The sequence below is a fragment of the Hoplias malabaricus genome, chromosome 4 (genome assembly GCF_029633855.1).
Source record: "Hoplias malabaricus isolate fHopMal1 chromosome 4, fHopMal1.hap1, whole genome shotgun sequence".
NCBI lineage: Eukaryota > Metazoa > Chordata > Actinopteri > Characiformes > Erythrinidae > Hoplias > Hoplias malabaricus.
In genome coordinates, this window is record NC_089803.1 from 53,540,180 (window position 1) to 53,558,721 (window position 18,542).

At 39.0% G+C, this 18,542-nt stretch overlaps 1 protein-coding gene across 1 annotated transcript in view; it reads left to right on the top strand.

Moving 5' to 3' along the window:
* The window catches only part of tmem178bb (transmembrane protein 178Bb), a 138,721-nt gene that overhangs the window by 50,782 nt on the left and 69,397 nt on the right, over positions 1-18,542 (top strand). Inside the window, exon 2 of the mRNA XM_066669886.1 lies at positions 12,351-12,464. Within this exon, the coding sequence (XP_066525983.1) occupies positions 12,351-12,464 (114 nt within the window). The remainder of the gene's footprint in view (positions 1-12,350; positions 12,465-18,542) is intronic.

Genomic DNA, 18,542 nt, shown 5'->3' on the forward strand with positions numbered 1-18,542 from the left:
AGGTCGTTTGCCATATTTATTAGAGGCTGTGTTATTGTCATTTGTTCCACATGCCTGTTATGGAAGCAAAAGAAAACCTCTGCAAAACAGGACTACAGTAATTTTTCTATCTGACCTGTTCATATCTGAAATTAGATACCTCTGAGGCCCAGCATAAATCTAATTTGAAATAACTTGTTTAAATTCAAGGCTTTGAAATTTTAGTCTCAGCTGCATGGTGAAGTTAATTATTATCAGACAATGACTGCATTTTATACTCGGGAGGCTCACAAAAACATTATTCTTCTGCAAAGAAATTTTAAAAACCTAACACCTGACTGTTGGAGCTTGATTTAGAGTTACTACAAAATTCAATTTCCCTGTGTTGAGTATCAAAAATGTTTAATGACAGTCATATACATATCATTTTATTTGTACAACAAGTGGACATGATGTTCTGTTTAATTAAAAAGAATGCAAAATAAAATTAAATGTAATTACTGTAATTACTCTTTTACACACTTTATGGCTGCTTGACCATAAACATAAATCTTAATGATCTTAATTAATGCTTGTTCATTTATGAGACAAAACAATCTGTGATATGGGCCATCTGTTAATATTTAATTAATTCATTCATTGTCTGTAACTGTTTATCCAGTTCAGGGTCACGGTGGGTCCGGAGCCTACCCGGAAACACTGGGTGCAAGGCGGGATCTCACCCTGGAGGGGGCGCCAGTCCATCACAGTGCGGCACATTCAATCACTCACTCACACCCAGGGACACTTTTGAATCACTAATCCACCTACCAATGTGTGTTTTTGAACTGTGGGAGGAAACCGGAGCACCCGGAGGAAATCAACGTTGACACAGGGAGAACACACCAAACCTCTCACAGACAGTCACCCGGAGTGGGGCTTGAACCTACAGTCTACACGACCCTGTAACTGTGTGACTGTGACACTACCTTCTGCACCACCATGCCAGCCCCATTTGTTAATACAGATCTGTTAATACAGTTTTATTATTATATATTATCCTCAGTTTTTGCCAAATTTTCTTCTCAGATATTAATCATCTACACACAGTGCCACAAGCTTCAAGAGGATGAGTCTGAGAATAATGCAAATGGTCCAGACCTTTCATATCAGCTAACCAATGCCCATTCTATCTAGCACCAATGGCACTGACGTGTGGAGAGGGAGCCATCCTATACATCCCTCCTAAACTCTGCTAGAAGGTATAAGTTAAACACAGTTGCAGTTGTTGTTAGGAAGCACTGGAAGAGCCACACTACTGCAAACCGGATTCCAAAAAAGTTGGGACACTAAACAAATTGTGAATAAAAAACTGAATGCAATGATGTGGAGATGGCAAATGTCAATATTTTATTCGTAATAGAACATAGATGACAGATCAAAAGTTTAATCTGAGAGAATGTAACATTTTAAAGGAAAAATATGTTTATTCAAAATTTCACAGTGTCAACAAATCCCATAAAAGTTGGGACAAGAAGCAATAAGTGGCTGGAAAAAGAAAGTTGAGCATATAACGAACAGCTGGAAGACCAATTAACACTAATTAGGTCAATTGACAACATGATTGGGTATAAAAAGAGCTTCTCAGAGTGTCAGTGTCTCTCTGAAGCCAAGATGGTAAGAGGATCACCAATTCCACCATTGTTGCGCAGAAAGATAGTGCAGCGATACCAGAATGGTGTTACCCAGCGTAAAATAGCAAAGACTTATAAGTTATCATCATCAACTGTGCATAACATCATCAAAAGATTCAGAGAATCTGGAACAATTGCTGTGCGTAAGGGTCAAGGCCGTAAAACTCTACTGGATGCTCGTGATCTCCGGGCCCTTAAACATCACTGCACCTCAAACAGGAATGCCACTGACGAGGAAATAACAGAATGGGCTCAGGAATACTTCCAGAAAGCATTGTCAGTGAACACAATCCACCGTGCCATCCGCCGTTGCCAGCTGAAACTCTACAGTGCAAAGAGGAAGCCATTTCTAAGCAGGCTCCACAAGCTCAGATGTTTGCACTGGGCCAGGGGTCTTTTAAAATGGAGTGTGGCAAAATGGAAGACTGTTCTGTGGTCAGACGAGTCACGATTTGAAGTTCTTTATGGAACACTGGGAGGCCATGTCATCCGGACCAGGGAGGACAAGGATAACCCAAGTTGTTATCAACGCTCCGTTCAGAAGCCTGCATCACTGATGGTATGGGGTTGCATGAGTGCTTGTGGCATGGGCAGCTTGCATGTCTGGAAAGGCACCATTAATGCAGAGAACTATGTTCAGGTTCTAGAACAACATATGCTCCCATCTAGACGTCATCTCTTTCAGGGAAAACCCTCCATTTTCAATAAGATAATGCCAGACCACATTCTGCAGCAATCACAACATCATGGCTACGTAGGAGGATCTGGGTACTGAAATGGCAGCCTGCAGTCCAGATCTTTCACCTATAGAGAACATTTGGAGCATCATAAAGAGGAAGGTGCGACAAAGGCCCAAGATGATTGAACAGTTAGAGGCCTGTATTAGACATGAATGGGAGAGCATTCCTATTTCTAAACTTGAGAAACTGGTCTCCTCTGTCCCCAGACGTCTGTTGAGTGTTGTAAGAAGAAGGGGGGGATGCCACACAATGGTAAAAAATGGCCTTGTCCCAACTTTTTTGGGATTTGTTGACGCCATGAAATTTTGAAACAACGTATTTTTCCCTTAAAATGATACATTCTCTCAGTTTAAACTTTTGATCTGTGATTTGTGTTCTATTCTGAATAAAATATTATATGTTGGCATCTCCACATCATTGCATTCAGTTTTTATTCACAATTTGTTTAGTGTCCCAACTTTTTTGGAATCCGGTTTGTAGTAACCAAAGGTACAGCTTTGACAGTGCAAATTTCAGTATTTAAATTGTACTAATTCACTATTTAAGGTGTATTGGCTACTCAAAAATGTCTAAATGTGTGAGTGAATATGTGAGTGTGTGGTGCCCAGACCTAGCCAAGCCTGCCATTGATTGCAAAACGTTAAGGGGGGGGGGGGGGGGTGTATTGATATTGGGCTCCAGGAGTTCAGCAGGTACTAGAGTACAATATTTTTACAAACAGTGTCAAATGCAGGTGTGTACTCCAAAATATCTCATTGGTGTTCGGCAGGAAAGGAATGCTTGAACATCACAGCAATCCTAAACACATGACAGAATGCACACCAGGGAATTGGATGAAAACAGGAACTATATCACCTGACCTGAATGTGCCATCTTTTTGGAGTCTTAAATTGGAACGCAGAGGAGCACAATATCTCCAGAAAAGTAAAACCAGTTATTATCTGTGATGGATGGCAGAATTATTTGCCACAGATTTATACTAGGGTGGTGCAACAGGTAGTGTCACTGTCACACAGCTCCAGGGACCTGAGGTTGTGGGTTTGAGCCCCACATGGGTTTCTTTGGTATGTGTATAATCTGATATAATCCAGTAGCTTTAAATGGATACAAAATCTCTAACTGCTTTATTTTGAACAGGGTCACAGCTGGTGACACAGAATTATTGGGTGCAAGGCAGGAAACATACCCTGGACAGTACGCCAGTCTATCACAATGGACTCACCCAGTCACTTATACATAAATGAAATAAATAAATAAATAAATAAACATGTATTTATATGACATTGTACAACATACAACATAATGTGTCTTCCACATTTAACCCATCCATGGCAGCAAACACACACAAAGACACACTAGGGGCAGCACATACCCAGAGCAATTGGCAGTCATCCTAGTGCCCAGAGGTGAAGTTAGGGTTAAGGTGCCTTGCTCAAGGGTACTTCTGCCATGTTTTAAGATAGCTTCCCTGCCATTAAAACACAACCTTTTGGTCCCAAGGCCACTTTTCTAACCACTGGGCCAGGGCTGCTCATGAAACCAGCACATCCATTTGGAAGATGTTGGGAGAACACACCAATCTCCCACCTGTTGACAGTTTCACACAGCTAGTTTACCTAACAATGTGTTTTGGGACCGTGGGAGGAAACCAGTGCACAGTTAGAAACAAAGTTAGTTGTGGGGATAATGCACAGACACTGACCCAACATGAGAAATGAATCAGAGATCCTAGACCCGGGAGCTGTGCGGCAGTGACACTAACTGAAGTGTGACCATTATGCCCTGGAACTGAATTGAAATCTGTTATTTTCAACCATTTTTGTGACACTGGACTGGGCTTTACTCACCACTGTTGTATATTGTAGATTTGTTTTTGATGCTAATTCTGAGCATAGCTCTCCAGTTTTCCTCTGGGCATTAACCTAAAGCAGATAAAGTCTGTCATCCATTGATCAGGCACACATGTAATGAGAGCGCTGGACGGCATTAATCGATCGCAGCCAAACTCAAATCTGCCAACTGCTATAGTAACCTTTTACCTATTGACTTTCCCTAGCTAACGTATTTTGCAACATGACACTCTATGGCCTGTTGCCATATTACACCATTGCCAATATCTCAGAGTAGATGCTGAAATGATGTGCGAGTAAGACAAGGGTACTGTGGGGATGGTGAAAACATAGAGAATCTAATAATGAATCCACCATGCAGAGGATCCAAGGGAAATATAAATCCCCAAAAATTCAAGGATAATTAATTCTGAAATTGTGTCTCTGAGGTACATTTTAGAATCCAATATGAGGAAAGCATGGCAAATGGATGGTTTATTTTCGTATTCAGTTGAAGCGCTTGCATCAGCTGTGGAAAATGCAGATGATGAATTCTTTGGAAAGCAGGTGAAAATGCCCTTGTGATAAGAAGGAAGCACACATCAAATCCACCCTTCAAAAGAAAGGTTAAAAGGAAGCTGCTCTGTAAGGCTGGAAGCAGAGGAAGAGGAGGGTTAGATTAATGACTAAGTGAGAGCCATTGCCAGCTTTCCAGAATAATTTTTCTGCTAGGCATCTTACATATAGAAATTCGGGGCTGATAACCGATAATTAACCCTTTAATCCTGGGCCTAAAAAAGCAGCCTGCTGTGCTTTTTTAATCTACTTTTCTTTCTTAAGAGCATAATTTTTCACTGATGCAGTTACATGTATATTGATATGTGAAGAACCTAAGAGTGTCACAACAAGGGCAAAAAATCTACAGGAAGTATTTTTTTATCTATCCTTGTTTAAATGTACCATCATATAAAAAGAAACATATTTCCGATGCCATTAGGCTTTATTGCTATTCTGATTGAATTAATGAATAATAAATGTTGCCTCCGTGATTTCAAACTCACAGTGCATCCAACAATAAAGGCAGCATGATGGTTCTTTTTATAGTGATAGCAAACTATAGCACACAGTGGCTGATTTTAAGCAGTTAAAGAAACACAAGGTTTTTTTTTTCTTAAAATTACAGCTTCAGAATGCTTCACTGACTTGTAATAGGGAGATTAGAGGCTGTTGCTGCTTCTCCACAACCGTAGAGGGAGGTCAGGAGCAAAAAGCTCCAAAAATTCCAAATTTGGAGCATTTCTAATGGTTCATTCATCATGAAACATTCACACAGTGTGAAAGACAGCTGCTGTGTTGAAATAATGTAGTTAACTAAAAATTGACAAAAAAGGCGAAACGTGTTTTTAATTGGACAGTGACTTTGTGCTATCCAGTTGGGCGATGGTGGTTATTCAAAATAATCAACTTTGGCTCAAGTTTCCAAGGCCAGACAGTGGGGTTACACTACAGCCTAAACATCAAAGGGCTGTGCGCACATAACTCTTCTCAGTCCCTTCTGTCTCACTCCTCTCCGTTATCTCTGCACTTTTCTCAGCTCCACCTCCCTGGTTGGAGCTTTGGCTTTAGTGAGTCCTCTGATCGAATAATACAACATGTTCTCATTTAACTGCATATAATTTATCAGCTGCTGATATATTGTCCACCACCTCTGTCTGGATTTTCTGTGGAGGAGTAACACAACCAAAAAGTGTGAGGGAAGTCTACTGGCTCTTTTTTTTCATACTGAAAAGTGAGTCCCTTTTGCAGCTGTAAAAAAAAAAGTGCCTGAAACATGCCTACACATCTAAACACCCTGCTGGAGCAAACGCTACACAGAAGGGAGAGATTTTCTTTGATAAACACAGAGCAAAAGACAAAAGGCTCAGTCCCAGTGCTGCCGGCCTACGCAGACTTCAGGTGGAGCCAAGTGAAGTGACCACTCACTGACAGGCTCACAGCAGCAGAACAGACTACAGATGAGTACGGAGGGCTGGGGGTGAAGACTAATGTTGCGTTTTGGCAAGAAATGAAGAAAGAGACATGTCTACTGATGATAGAGTTTACACACACACACACACATCTATATATATGGCCAAAGGGATGTGGGCACTTGCTCATACAACATTCCTTTTCAAATTAAGGGCATTAACTGTGACGTTGTCCTTCACTGTTCCAGTAATAGCTTCTGCTCTTCTGGAAAGGCTTTAGAATGCGTTTTCTGTGGCATTTAGCCACATAAACATGAGTGGGGTCTGGTTTTGATGATGGATTATTAGTTATGGATCACAAATTATAAGGGCTGTCACAGTACACAAAATATTATTTTTTTTTCAAAAATAGCTAAGAAGAATGTGCCATAGTCAACATATTTACACAGATATATGTTATATATGATATATATATGATATATATATATCATTTCACTAAAACATCTACCTATGCAAAAAAGTGAACATGCAGCCGCAATTTCCCTGCATTTACAAGTCTTTTCTGTCCAAATCCACCAGGAATATTTCGACTAGACAAGGCTGGTGTTACTTATCAAAGGTACATTGCACTTAATGGCTGGTTAGGCTGAAAAATAAATTTAAAAAGGGCACGGTCTCAGGCTTTTGTATAGTACTATTTAAGTATAATATTAAATTAATATTAATATTAAATATATTTAAATATATATATATATATATATATATATATATATATATATATATATATATATATATATGCATCCTGTATTGGGCAGTATGAGTCTGCTTTTTAATTTTTTACTTCTTGTTTTATTGCTTTAATGCCATGGCATGATATGAAAAAATCATTAGATGCACAGAGATGCCATGGGAGTCTTACAAGGGCTCCATCATGAAGAAGGGGTACATAATCACTTGTAATATCTGAGCCTAAATCAAACCCAGTCAGCAGCCCAGATTTATTGTAGCTTTGTCTGATGGAGTACCACTGAGGTTTTCAGCCTCTATTGTCTTATCGGAGATCTCCCTGGCTTTTTTCCAAGTGCCCCAGCCATCAAGAAATCCATACAGTAGGACAGGACTGTCCGGTGGGACGGGGAAGAGGAATGGTTTTGGTTTACACTCAGCCCTAATCAGACTCAGGACCATAAGGACACGCCGTGCAGTGTTTTAAGTGCAAAGAGCTGTCCTACATGCCACGTGTAACTGGAGATGTTTGGCCAAAACTTGTCAGTATAAGCCATATCTAAAGAGCAAACAGTCAAGCAGCAGCCATGATTTTTTTTAATAAACTTTATTAATTAATACAAATATATGTACAGTCCTTCAAAAGTTCCAGCTTACATAAATGATATACTCATACATTTAAACATTTAATTACACATATAAACAAGCACAGTCTCATATATTTAGGGTGTCCCAGAGAATAGAGTCTTTAAAAAGTATATTAGGAGTCCTTTGTCTTTTTAATTCAGTCCTAATGCTCTTCATAATTGCGTCACTAGAGACAAAAAACTGTTCTATTGTCATTTTACATTCATCAATATTACAATCAAAAATGCCATAATAGATACATTTAATATTTACATCAAAATTTAAACCAATATCCTTTACTTTTTCCCACACTTCTTTAGACCTATAACATTCTAAAAAAAGTGTTCCAGAGATTCTTCCTCTTGACATAAGGGCATTGGGCACTTTATGGTTTTAATAAAACAACTCCATTTTACTAAAAGTCTGACTGGTAACCTCCTTACTGCGATTAACCAGGTTGTATCTCTAATAGTCTCAGATATATTTTTGCTAAGCATATTTTTTAGACATATTTTATTTTCCTCTTTATTTAGTTCTCTAAATTCAAAATTCTGTCCATAAATTTTATCACTCACTATTTTATATATGCTTTTATTTGAAGAATTTATCCAATCAATGTTCAAATCATTGTATTTATGTATAAAATCTGAAAAGATTAATTTATACTATGGAATACATCTTCTATGTATGCCATGTAGCCATGATTAGGTATTCAGACATTAGTAGTGTAACTGGGTTAATGGGGGGCTCTAGGTCCTTCCTTCCCTTCCTTATATATTTTTTTTCCTAATAAAATTAACATTTCTGCACTAAAACTATAACACACCGTAAAACTGTAATAAATGGAAGGAAGGGAATAACAATGGATATGTGGAAAGAATAAAGGAGATGCATTGAAGGAGAAATCAGGGAAGGATGGATAGAAGTAAGAAAGAAAGGAATCACAAGGGGTTCCATGCGCAGATCTTGCTGAAAAGGGGTGGGATGCGAAATGTTTTGACAAGCACTGGCAGAAGCGTTTGTCAAAACACTTTTTCAACGCTAATGCTAATCGCTAATTAATGATGCTGCTGTGGAAGAGTGCTGTGAAGCTGTATGTAGGTTAGAGCTACTGTTCAGGTTCCTGGAAGATGTGCTGGAACAACAGGCCAAGCTCTGGGACTGTAATTCCCTCTTCAGGATGAAAGGAAGCGCTTGTGTCCAATCTGCATAACTTTATAATTAAGAGGAAATTATATGTTAGATGGTGATTCGTGCTGAAATGACTCCTGGCGTATACAGTAGTGAGGACTCAGGAGATTATAACTACCTTTGTCAGTGGCCATATTCCCCAGAATTGTGCGTGAGTGTGTGTGTATATTTAGAACATGTGAGCGCATCACCCTTTTACTTAAAAAACAACAGGGACTCTAATTTCACAGCTGCACTGAGACATTAACGTCACCTAATATTATTATTTTTGTAGGGAGCAAGCACATGATTTGTCATATGTCAATTTGGTGAACAGAATTAATTGCAGAGTGACAAGGTGTGTAGAGTTGCGCAACATAGAGGGTGGCATGTCTGTGAACTCATTTTGAATCCATTTGCCATAAGACGTTTGTGCCACACTTCCAATTCATCACAATGGGATTTCGAACACGAACAAAATTCTACTAAGATATAAACCTAGTAGCCATAAAATTACCACCACCCACTTGTTTCTACACTTAATGTCCATTCTCTCAGTTCTAGTGACTATGCAGGAGCAATTAGAACTCTAGTTCCAAAGTTACAGACTGTTGTCCATCTGTTGCCCTTCATTCTTTGTTTCACCTGTTGTTCAATGAATCATACTCAGCGCAATGGTGACATGGTGCCGGTTTGTTAGTGTGTGTTGTGCTGGTACATTTGGATTAGACACAACAATGCTGCTGGACTCTTTAAACCTCTTATGGTCACTGCTGGTCTGCGTATAGTCCACTACCCAAAATATCCACTACCCCTCTGGTGATCCTGTGGGGGTCCTGATCACTGACGAACAGAGGGTGGAACAAGAGAAAAACTACATTTTGTAATTGTAGAACTACAATATTCATGTATACAGTCCGTGGACAGTAATGTAGAAACAAGCAGATGTTAGTAATGTTATGGCTAAAAAGAGGGTCTCCCAATTATTAATAAAACACAACAGATGCATGTATTTTTTTTGTAAGAATGCATGGAAATTTTATTAAAATTCAAGAATTTAAAAAATCGTTTCACAGTTATGTAAGTATAAATGTAATTCTTATCACCAGTACTGATGCCATTCTGCACTCTGATATAGATCAGCAAAAGAAGCTTGTATGTTGATTGTAGTAAATGATATATAAAGGTGCATCTCAATAAATTACAATATCATCAAAAATGAATTTATTAAAGTGAGTTTTATCAAAAATTTAAACTCATATATAGATTCATTACAAACAGAGCGATCTATTTCAAAAGTGTATTTCTTTTAATGTTGATGATCACGGCTTAGAGCCAGTGAAAACCCAGAAATCAACACAAAACACCTGCAAAGGTTTTCTACGCCTTTAAAATGGTCTATTAGTCTGGTTCAGTAGGCTACACAATCATCAGGAACACTGCTTAATTTGACAGCTGTCCAGAAGGCAGTCATTGACACCCTCCTGCTGTATCCAAGCATATTAATTGAAGGTTGAGTGGAAGGAAAATGTGTGGCAGAAAAAGGTGCACAAGCAACAGGGATAACCTCAGCCTTGATAGGATTGTCAAGAAGGCCATTCAAAAATTTGGGGGAGATTCACAAGGAGTGGACTGTTGCTGGAGTCAGTGCTTTAAGAGTCACCACACACAGACGTGTCCAGGACATGGGCCACAACTGTCTCATTCTTTGTGTCAAGCCACTCATGACACAGAGACAATGCCAGAAGCATCTTACCTGGGCCAAGGAGAAAACGCACTGGACTGTTGCTAAGTGTCTTAAGTCTTGTTTTCAATGTCAGCACAGCTGTCTACCAGGAAATTTTAGAGCATTTCATGATTCCCTCTGCTAACAATAGTTATAATAATACAAGTTGGACACGTCTGTTGATCAAGTATTCAAATCCAAACTCTCCAAAAAAAATAAAAAATAGCAAACATTAGTGCCTTGCCCACACATTCCTGTGCCTTATGCCTTATTTCTGCGCTTGCGCTATGTCCATGAAAACAGAGCCCCAGGTGTGAAAATTCTCCAATGTGCCACTCTCAAGTAAATCTCTATCTCTATTTCTCACTCTCTTCAAAGCACAGCCATGTACATATTCCCAAATTGGGAGATTATACTTGGAAATCTGCAGCCAATAGAAGAAAAAAAGACAAAGATAAGGTTGTAAAGCCAGGCCCAAGCTGAAAGAAACCACTATCTGATGATGATCAGAAACTTAATTACTTTATCCCAAGGAGGTAAAAAAAGGAAGACTTTCCATTCTGTCTTTAGAGACGTAGTTTTAGTAGAGCTTTTGTTCAGACGGGCTAACAGAAAGAAAGAAAGAAAGAAAGAAAGAAGGAAAGAAAGAAAAATGGTTGGATGGAAAAAGTAGGCAAGATGAAAAAAGGAAGAAGGGGTATATGAACGAATGGATGCTGGATAAATGTATAGTTGCATGGACGGTTGGATGGAAGGAAGCAAGCAAGGAACGAATGACTGGATGAAAGAAAAAGAAAGAAAGAGAAACGTGTGGTTGGATAGATTAGTAGGAAACAAGGAAGAAATTAAAATTGGTTGGATAGATAAATGGATGGATGGATGGATGGATGGATGGATGGATGGCTGGAAGAAATTAAGAAGGGATGGATTGGAAAAAAGTAAAAAAAAAAAAGAAAGAAAGAAGAAAGGGTAGGGTAGTTGCATGAATGAGTGATTGAATGGATTTATAAAAAAGAAAGGAGGAAAGCCAGATGTATAGAGGCAAAAATGGATGGATAGATGAATGGATGGATGGAGGCCTGACTGAAAGTATGAAGGAACGAACTGATGAAGAAGGAAGAGAAGAGGTATTGCTGTGATGATGAAATAAAAGGCGGCAGCAGTAGTGCTCATGAAAACAGATGCTGAATAAATGGCCTCGCATCAAATTCACTGGAGTGTACAGCCACCTACAGCGAGACATTCTGTGAATTTGCAAGTGCTGGGTTTATGTAAATAAAGCAGACAGTATCTGTTTCTCTAGAGCTCTGCAGAATAAAAAGTGCAGTAGATTCTTAATGTTCCTGGCAGTTATTTCCACTGTACCTATTTCTGAATGTCTTACTATATATTTTATACACCAGTCAGCCATAACATTACTACCAGCTCCTTGTTTCTACACTCACTGTCCATTCTCCCAGCTCCCCTGACAATACAGGAGCACTTTGTAAGTCTACAATATAGACTGCAGTCCATTTTGTTGCTCTGCATACTTTGCACACTTTATTTGCCCCTTTCACTCTGTTCTTGTAATGATCAGAACCCACACAAAGCAGGTGTGATTTGGCAGGTGGATCATTCTCAATGCTCATTAGACACAGCAGTGCAGCTGGAATTTTTACAGCCCTCAGTGTCACTGCTGGACTAAGAATAGTCCACAGACCAAAAATGTCCACTACTCAAGTAATACCTGCTCTTTGGTGGTCCTGTGGAAAATTGTAGAACTATAAAACTATAATGTATTGTCAGTGGACATTGAGTGTAGAAATGAGAAGGAGTTAGTAATGTTATGGCTGATCTGTGTATATCCTATACATGTTTAATAGTGCTTCCTAAATTGTCTCATAATTGCTTGAACTCTTTATTGGTTTTAGGTGCCATTGCAAGATGCTCCTATATCAAGTACCACTATTCCTCAGCCACGATACCCAAGAATCTGTCCTACAACATCACTAAGACCATTCGGCAGGATGAGTGGCACTCTTTACGTGAGTAGCAGTCCTATTTTTTTCCTAATGCCTGCTGGATACTATGAGACTTTCAACACAACACAACACTGATGTTTTCAACTGTACAGAAGGATGTGCATAGTTTATATGCAAATACTACTCCTTATGTAAGAACTTGTACGTCCACTGTTTTTGGTTTCTGTTGTGGGGGCACGGCGGGGGGATGCCTTGAAACCAATCCCTCACACTCACATCCCTCTATGGTGGCAGACTGTATAATACTGCATTAACTGTTAAGAAAAACAAGCGTGTTGTATGATATTTCATCTGTAGATATTCATAACAAAGTTATCCAGCTAACCATATTCCACAGTCTCATGGAAATAAGTGTGAGAAGGGTCTATCACATTCTGAACTGGAGCTTGTGAAACGTGCTGTGGCTGTTTCTGGACTAACCTGTGTAGAGGAAAAAAAAACTAGGTCTATTTAAAGGGGTCCATCTTGCCCACACAGAGAGTGAGATGGGCGAGGGTTCAACTGGATTCAAAACTGCAATGTCCTGGTGATAGGGTAAGCACTTTGATCAATGTAGCACTTGAAATCTCCATCAAAAAAAATTGGAAATTGGAAAAAAGACAAGAATACGTCAACATTGTGAGTTCAATGAACCTCTAATAGTACTCTAATAATAAAGCGACCACATGAATCTGGGTTTTTCACTGTGTCAGTTTAACTCAAGGCAGTCTTGAATTTAATTGTTAAATTAAAAAAAAGTTAAAATATCTGTTTTATCCATCCATCCATCCATTATCTGTAACCCTTATCCAATTCAGGGTCACGGTGGATCCAGAGCCTACCTGGAATCATTGGGCGCAAGGCGGGAATACACCCTGGAGGGGGCGCCAGTCCTTCACAGGGCAACACAGACACACACATTCACTCACACACTCACAACCACGGACACTTTTGAGCCGCCAATCCACCTACCAACGTGTGTTTTTGGACTGTGGGAGGAAACCCACGCAGACACAGGGAGAACACTATCTGTTTTATTATGTTTGTAAATATATTTTAAAACTTTTTGATGTAACGTATATTTGTAACATTTCCCTGCTCTTTTCTCATTTTGTGATAAAATGGCATTCACATTTTATTCAATACAAAAAATATTAAGCCGTTTGAAAATGGCAAGCAAGAAGAATTTATTCCTTTTGGGAGGTGAGCAAGTTCGTTGCTTTGTTCTGTTCTTGAGGATAATATTGTATGCGAAAGTATGTCTGAGTTTTGGTTTAGAAAGTTTAAAGATGATCTTAGCGACAGTGAATATTCTGTATATTCACATTTAAATTGTGTTTTTTTGTTGTTTTAACAAATTGACCATCATCATTTTTAATAATATGTAACAGTTATGATAAAATGACAAAAGAGAATGAATTTATGAATTTTGAATTGCAATTATATATTACACAATAAAGCTTAAAAAACATATTTGTACACCTAATACAGGAAGGGAAGAAGGAAAATCTGCCATGAATATTTAAAGGCTGCTCAAAACACAAATGCTTGTGGCTATGAGCCCTAGCCTTGCTTAGTATCTGCAGGTCCGTTCCATGTTGGTTATTAGTTTTGCTGCTCCTGACTCCCTTTGTGAGACTTCTGTTCTGTCATTAGCTACTACTCATCGCTCCAGCTGCTAGTGGTTGTAGAGATTGTAGATACTACACAAGTCATCAGAGTGAATTTCGAACATGGTTGAAAATATCAGGGTGCTTCTGACAAATAGGGAGAATAGCTTCTCAGAACCGTTCACACTAAATATATTTCTGGCTTTAAAAGGGATAGAGGGGAGGATGCTTGATGAACTTAAAAACTACCTTTTGTAGTTTTTGTCTGTAATCACTTATCCAGTTCAGGGTCACACTGGGACTTACATGGAATCATTGGGCACAAGGCAGGAATACACCCTGGAGTGGGCACCAGTTCTTCACAGGGCAACACAGACACACCAACAGACACTTATGAGTCACCAATCCACCTACCAAGATCTGTTTTTGGAAACCCATGCAGACACAGGAAGAACACACCAAACTCCTCACAGACAGTCACCCGGAGCGGGACTTGAACCCACAACCTCCAGGTCGCTGGAGTTGTGTGACTGCCACACTACCTGCTGCACCACCGTGCCACTCTCCTAATGTATTTACACCTCTTTTGCATGTGCCCAGTTAGACATGCATGGCTGTGGGGCATTCTAATTCGGTCTGTAGTTGTCCCCAGTAGATATGCTCACCAGTGCATATCAGTGCAAGTGTAAGATCTATGCTCATATATTCACTGACTTACAACTAGGAATTACGTCACAGTGGGCACTGTTTCTCACATATATTTAAAGACTGCTCAATAAGATGGTGCTATTTTGCTGTGCATCAGTGACACTTTGTATCACTGTTTTGTTCTATTTTTGTGACTTGTGGATATCTGATATCTATATATATATTATGTATTGTGAAAAAAAATCTTTAAACAGTGATACCCATTGATTCCTGACCTGACCAATTCACTGAGTCAGATTTTAAAATCACATCATTCAAACCCAAAGATAATGAAGACCTTGGGAAAAACATTGCAGTAGAAAATTATTTTAGACGGTGCAAAATATAGCCAGGGCAATTTGTTGTTCCCTCTAACTAGGACACCAGTCCCAAGTCCTGATGCCAAATATGCCTTACTAACCCAATTTTAACTCTGCAAGACCATTTAACATGAGCACTCATACTGCTATTAAAAGTTTCAGTGAATTTAAGCTCCATGCTGCAGAGAAGCAGCTCTTTCGAATTTCAAATTCACATATCCAGCATTCAAAAAACATTTTCTGGCAGAAACAGAAATGAGCTATCTGTCAAAGCAGCAGGAGAGGAATGGGTACGAGTAAACATATGACAATACAGTCTTGGTGAGCTTTCCACTTGGTTGCATCCATGGCCACTGAAGAACAGAATTTTAGTGGTTAACAGCCACTACATGTTCAAATTTTTTCAGACACTTCTTCAAATGGGTAATATCTGCTATTTCTAGGTGCATCCATTCCATAGGATAAGGTGTCAAACACCCTATGCCAATCCATTAGAGCTTCACATAGGGCTTAGCCTCTTCCTATCTGCCATCACAACATTTCTATTTGCTGAACATTTAAATCCTACACCTACCACTAGGGTTGCTGGTGCCATTCATGAACCAATCAGCAAGAATCTACTCCTTACAACATTTAATAGAAATAATATTATACAGTTATTCTGAGCCACAGACACTCTGCCTACAAATTGACAGAGTCTTACACTTACAGTGCGTTAAGTTGGCCTCACTGTCAGGGTTCTGCTAGTTGCATTGCTCCTTCTACACGTCTTGCCAAAACAGCAGACTTGTGATTGGTCCTTTTGTGTGTTTGTCAAATACTTTTCCTGCAATAGTAGACGGTTCTTGGCCTACGACTTGCAAAAGGTACCAGACGCTCCCTAGAGAGTCTAGCAATGCGAGACTATCCTACATACATCCACTAAGAACGCTGTGGCTGTTTATAATACACATGCATACACATAGTCAGTACGATATCCATAGATCATTCATTAATTTTCTTTTCTGGAGCAGGTACATATAAGCATAACATCAACAAACCCAGTACCAAACATTGGCTAAAGGGATATAAGCCTCCAACTGTTGGGCTGTGATGCAGTCAAACTGTATTCTCTGGAATGATGGAGTTCCATCTTGTACCACTGGGATGAGTTAGAGTGGTGTTTGTCATCCAGGACTCTACGTCAGTGCGTAATTAAATCCTTAGTGGTAGTTCCTGTTTTCAAAAATGAAAATATGAGAATGAAAAAAAGGGAGAAAGTGTTGTCGTTTTCTTATGACGGAGGTGGTACGTGAATCTTCAGTGAGGGTCACAGACACAGAGAGGAGTGTGCTGTCAGAATCAGTATGGGGTTGAGGGCCGCGGAGTAGTTGGGCAAACACAGGCAATGCAGAGAGCAGGACGCAGCACTGCCCTCAAACTGTCAGACAGTTCCACTCCAGTGGTCAGCGGAGATCAGCCTCTGTCAGGTGACAGGAGAGACACGCCACTTCTTAAACCCCCCAGCAGCTCTCCCCTCAGCTCTCTCACTCTCACTGCAGTGCTCACTCTAACTCTGTCATCCTCCCTAAATCCAACTCCCTCACTTGGAATCTTACTCCTCCTCCAGCTCTCTCACTCTCATTCTTACTCCAACCCTCTCTCTCTCTCTCTCTCTCTCTCTCTCTCTCTCTCACTGTAAATCTCTGAACCCTTCTCTTGCTTTCCACGATTTATAATGTCTTTTACTTTAGTACTCTTTGTTTTACCTTAGATATCTCACTCTCTCACTTACTGTATCTCTCTCCTTCTCTGTTATACTACATCTACCTCACACTCACTCTTACTAGCACTCTCCCTCCCTTTAACTGTAGCTCTCACATTGACTTACTTAAGATGAAGGCTTATATAACTGTGATATAGAGACACAAACTGAAAAACAAGAGCTTCCTGGAAGATCCTTTAAGCGTTCTTTAGATTGGCACTCTAGCGGATGCCTTAAAGGTGTCTCCAGGAACCTTTCTTTGCTTGGAGGAATACTGTCTGTCTGTAAAATATTCTTAAAACAATTATGCTTCCTAGAAGCACTTTAATTACAATGGGAAAACTCCAAAGGCTTATTTAAGGCAAAGAAATAAGGGTAGAAAAAGAAGCAGATCATCAGTACATAAAGAGAGGGATTGAAGAAGAGTAACAGCTCTCTATGGATTACCTATGATAAAAATATGTGCTCTGCAGTGGAAGCAGTTCTTATCATTTTCCCCCTCTTCTCTCAGCAGAGTAGAGTCTGTGTTAATCAGTAGCTCTGTGTTGTTTGACTTTAAGTCATCTCAGCACTTACCCTTTTCATCCTTATTAGAACAACGACTTACTGAAAAGTCCCACTTCCAAGCTCATGTTGTCAAAGATTATACTATTTTACAGTGATTTATTTTAAACTCACCTTTTGCAGCGATGACATAGTATGAAAATCATAATAATAGTTAAAAGAATCTTTTTATTTTATTATTGTACTGATACTTATTTTTCAAAAATGTTACAAAACATTATCAGGGGCACTTTAATGTAGGTGTTCCTTTATAAGGCTGCATGACACCTACATAATTCTTTCATAACCACAGACATTAGCCTATCCAAACATCTGCATAGGCTTATTATAAGGCCCAGTTGTCATAACAAATTCTAGTGGTATGACAAGTAATAAAGCAGCTTTAATGACATCAAACACGTTTTTTAAATTTTCACAGATGTATGTAGGTTTATATTGTTTATCATGAGAGTCTAATATAGGTGTCATATTAGGTGTGTATATATATATCAGGATTTTAAATTGGGGCTGCTCAGTCATCTGACAAATAACACTAGTCTTTAAAATGAACATTATATGCAAAGTTTATAAAAATGTGTACAGTTTGTTAATTTCTGTTCTGCTTTAATTCTGGATAATGGCTCAAACTGAGAAATGAAGCTTGATTTGTTTTATATGTGGAAAGAATGGGAGCAGATAAATGCTAGCTAGCCTATGTAACTAGCCTATATAAAGGTTTGCTAGCTGTATCCACTGGATGAAAAACCTGGTTCATTCTCTTTTATATCCACAAAATAAATGTGATATCACGGCTTTTGGTTTTACTTGTTATAAAGTACTATGTTCCTACTCTCCTCCAAAAACGACATTTTTGCAGTGCTGAGCCTAAAATAGGAAAGACACAGGCTCTCATGTCTGTATTACAGGCATCACTAGAGCTGAGTGATATGAGCACAAATCAATATCAGGATTAATTGTACATTTTACCACAAGTGGGATTAATTAACTTTTTTTTTGTTTTGTTTGTTTGTTTGTTTTCTTTGTATTGTTTACCCTTATAGTGACTTGTACTGTATAGAGGCTTGTACTGTAAATACGCTCCTGTATTAAAGCTTGGATATTTTTTCTAATATCGCTGGGAGCATGTTCCTCTCTTGTTTTTTGAGCACTGTTTATATTTGGTGTGTGATTGTGCTTT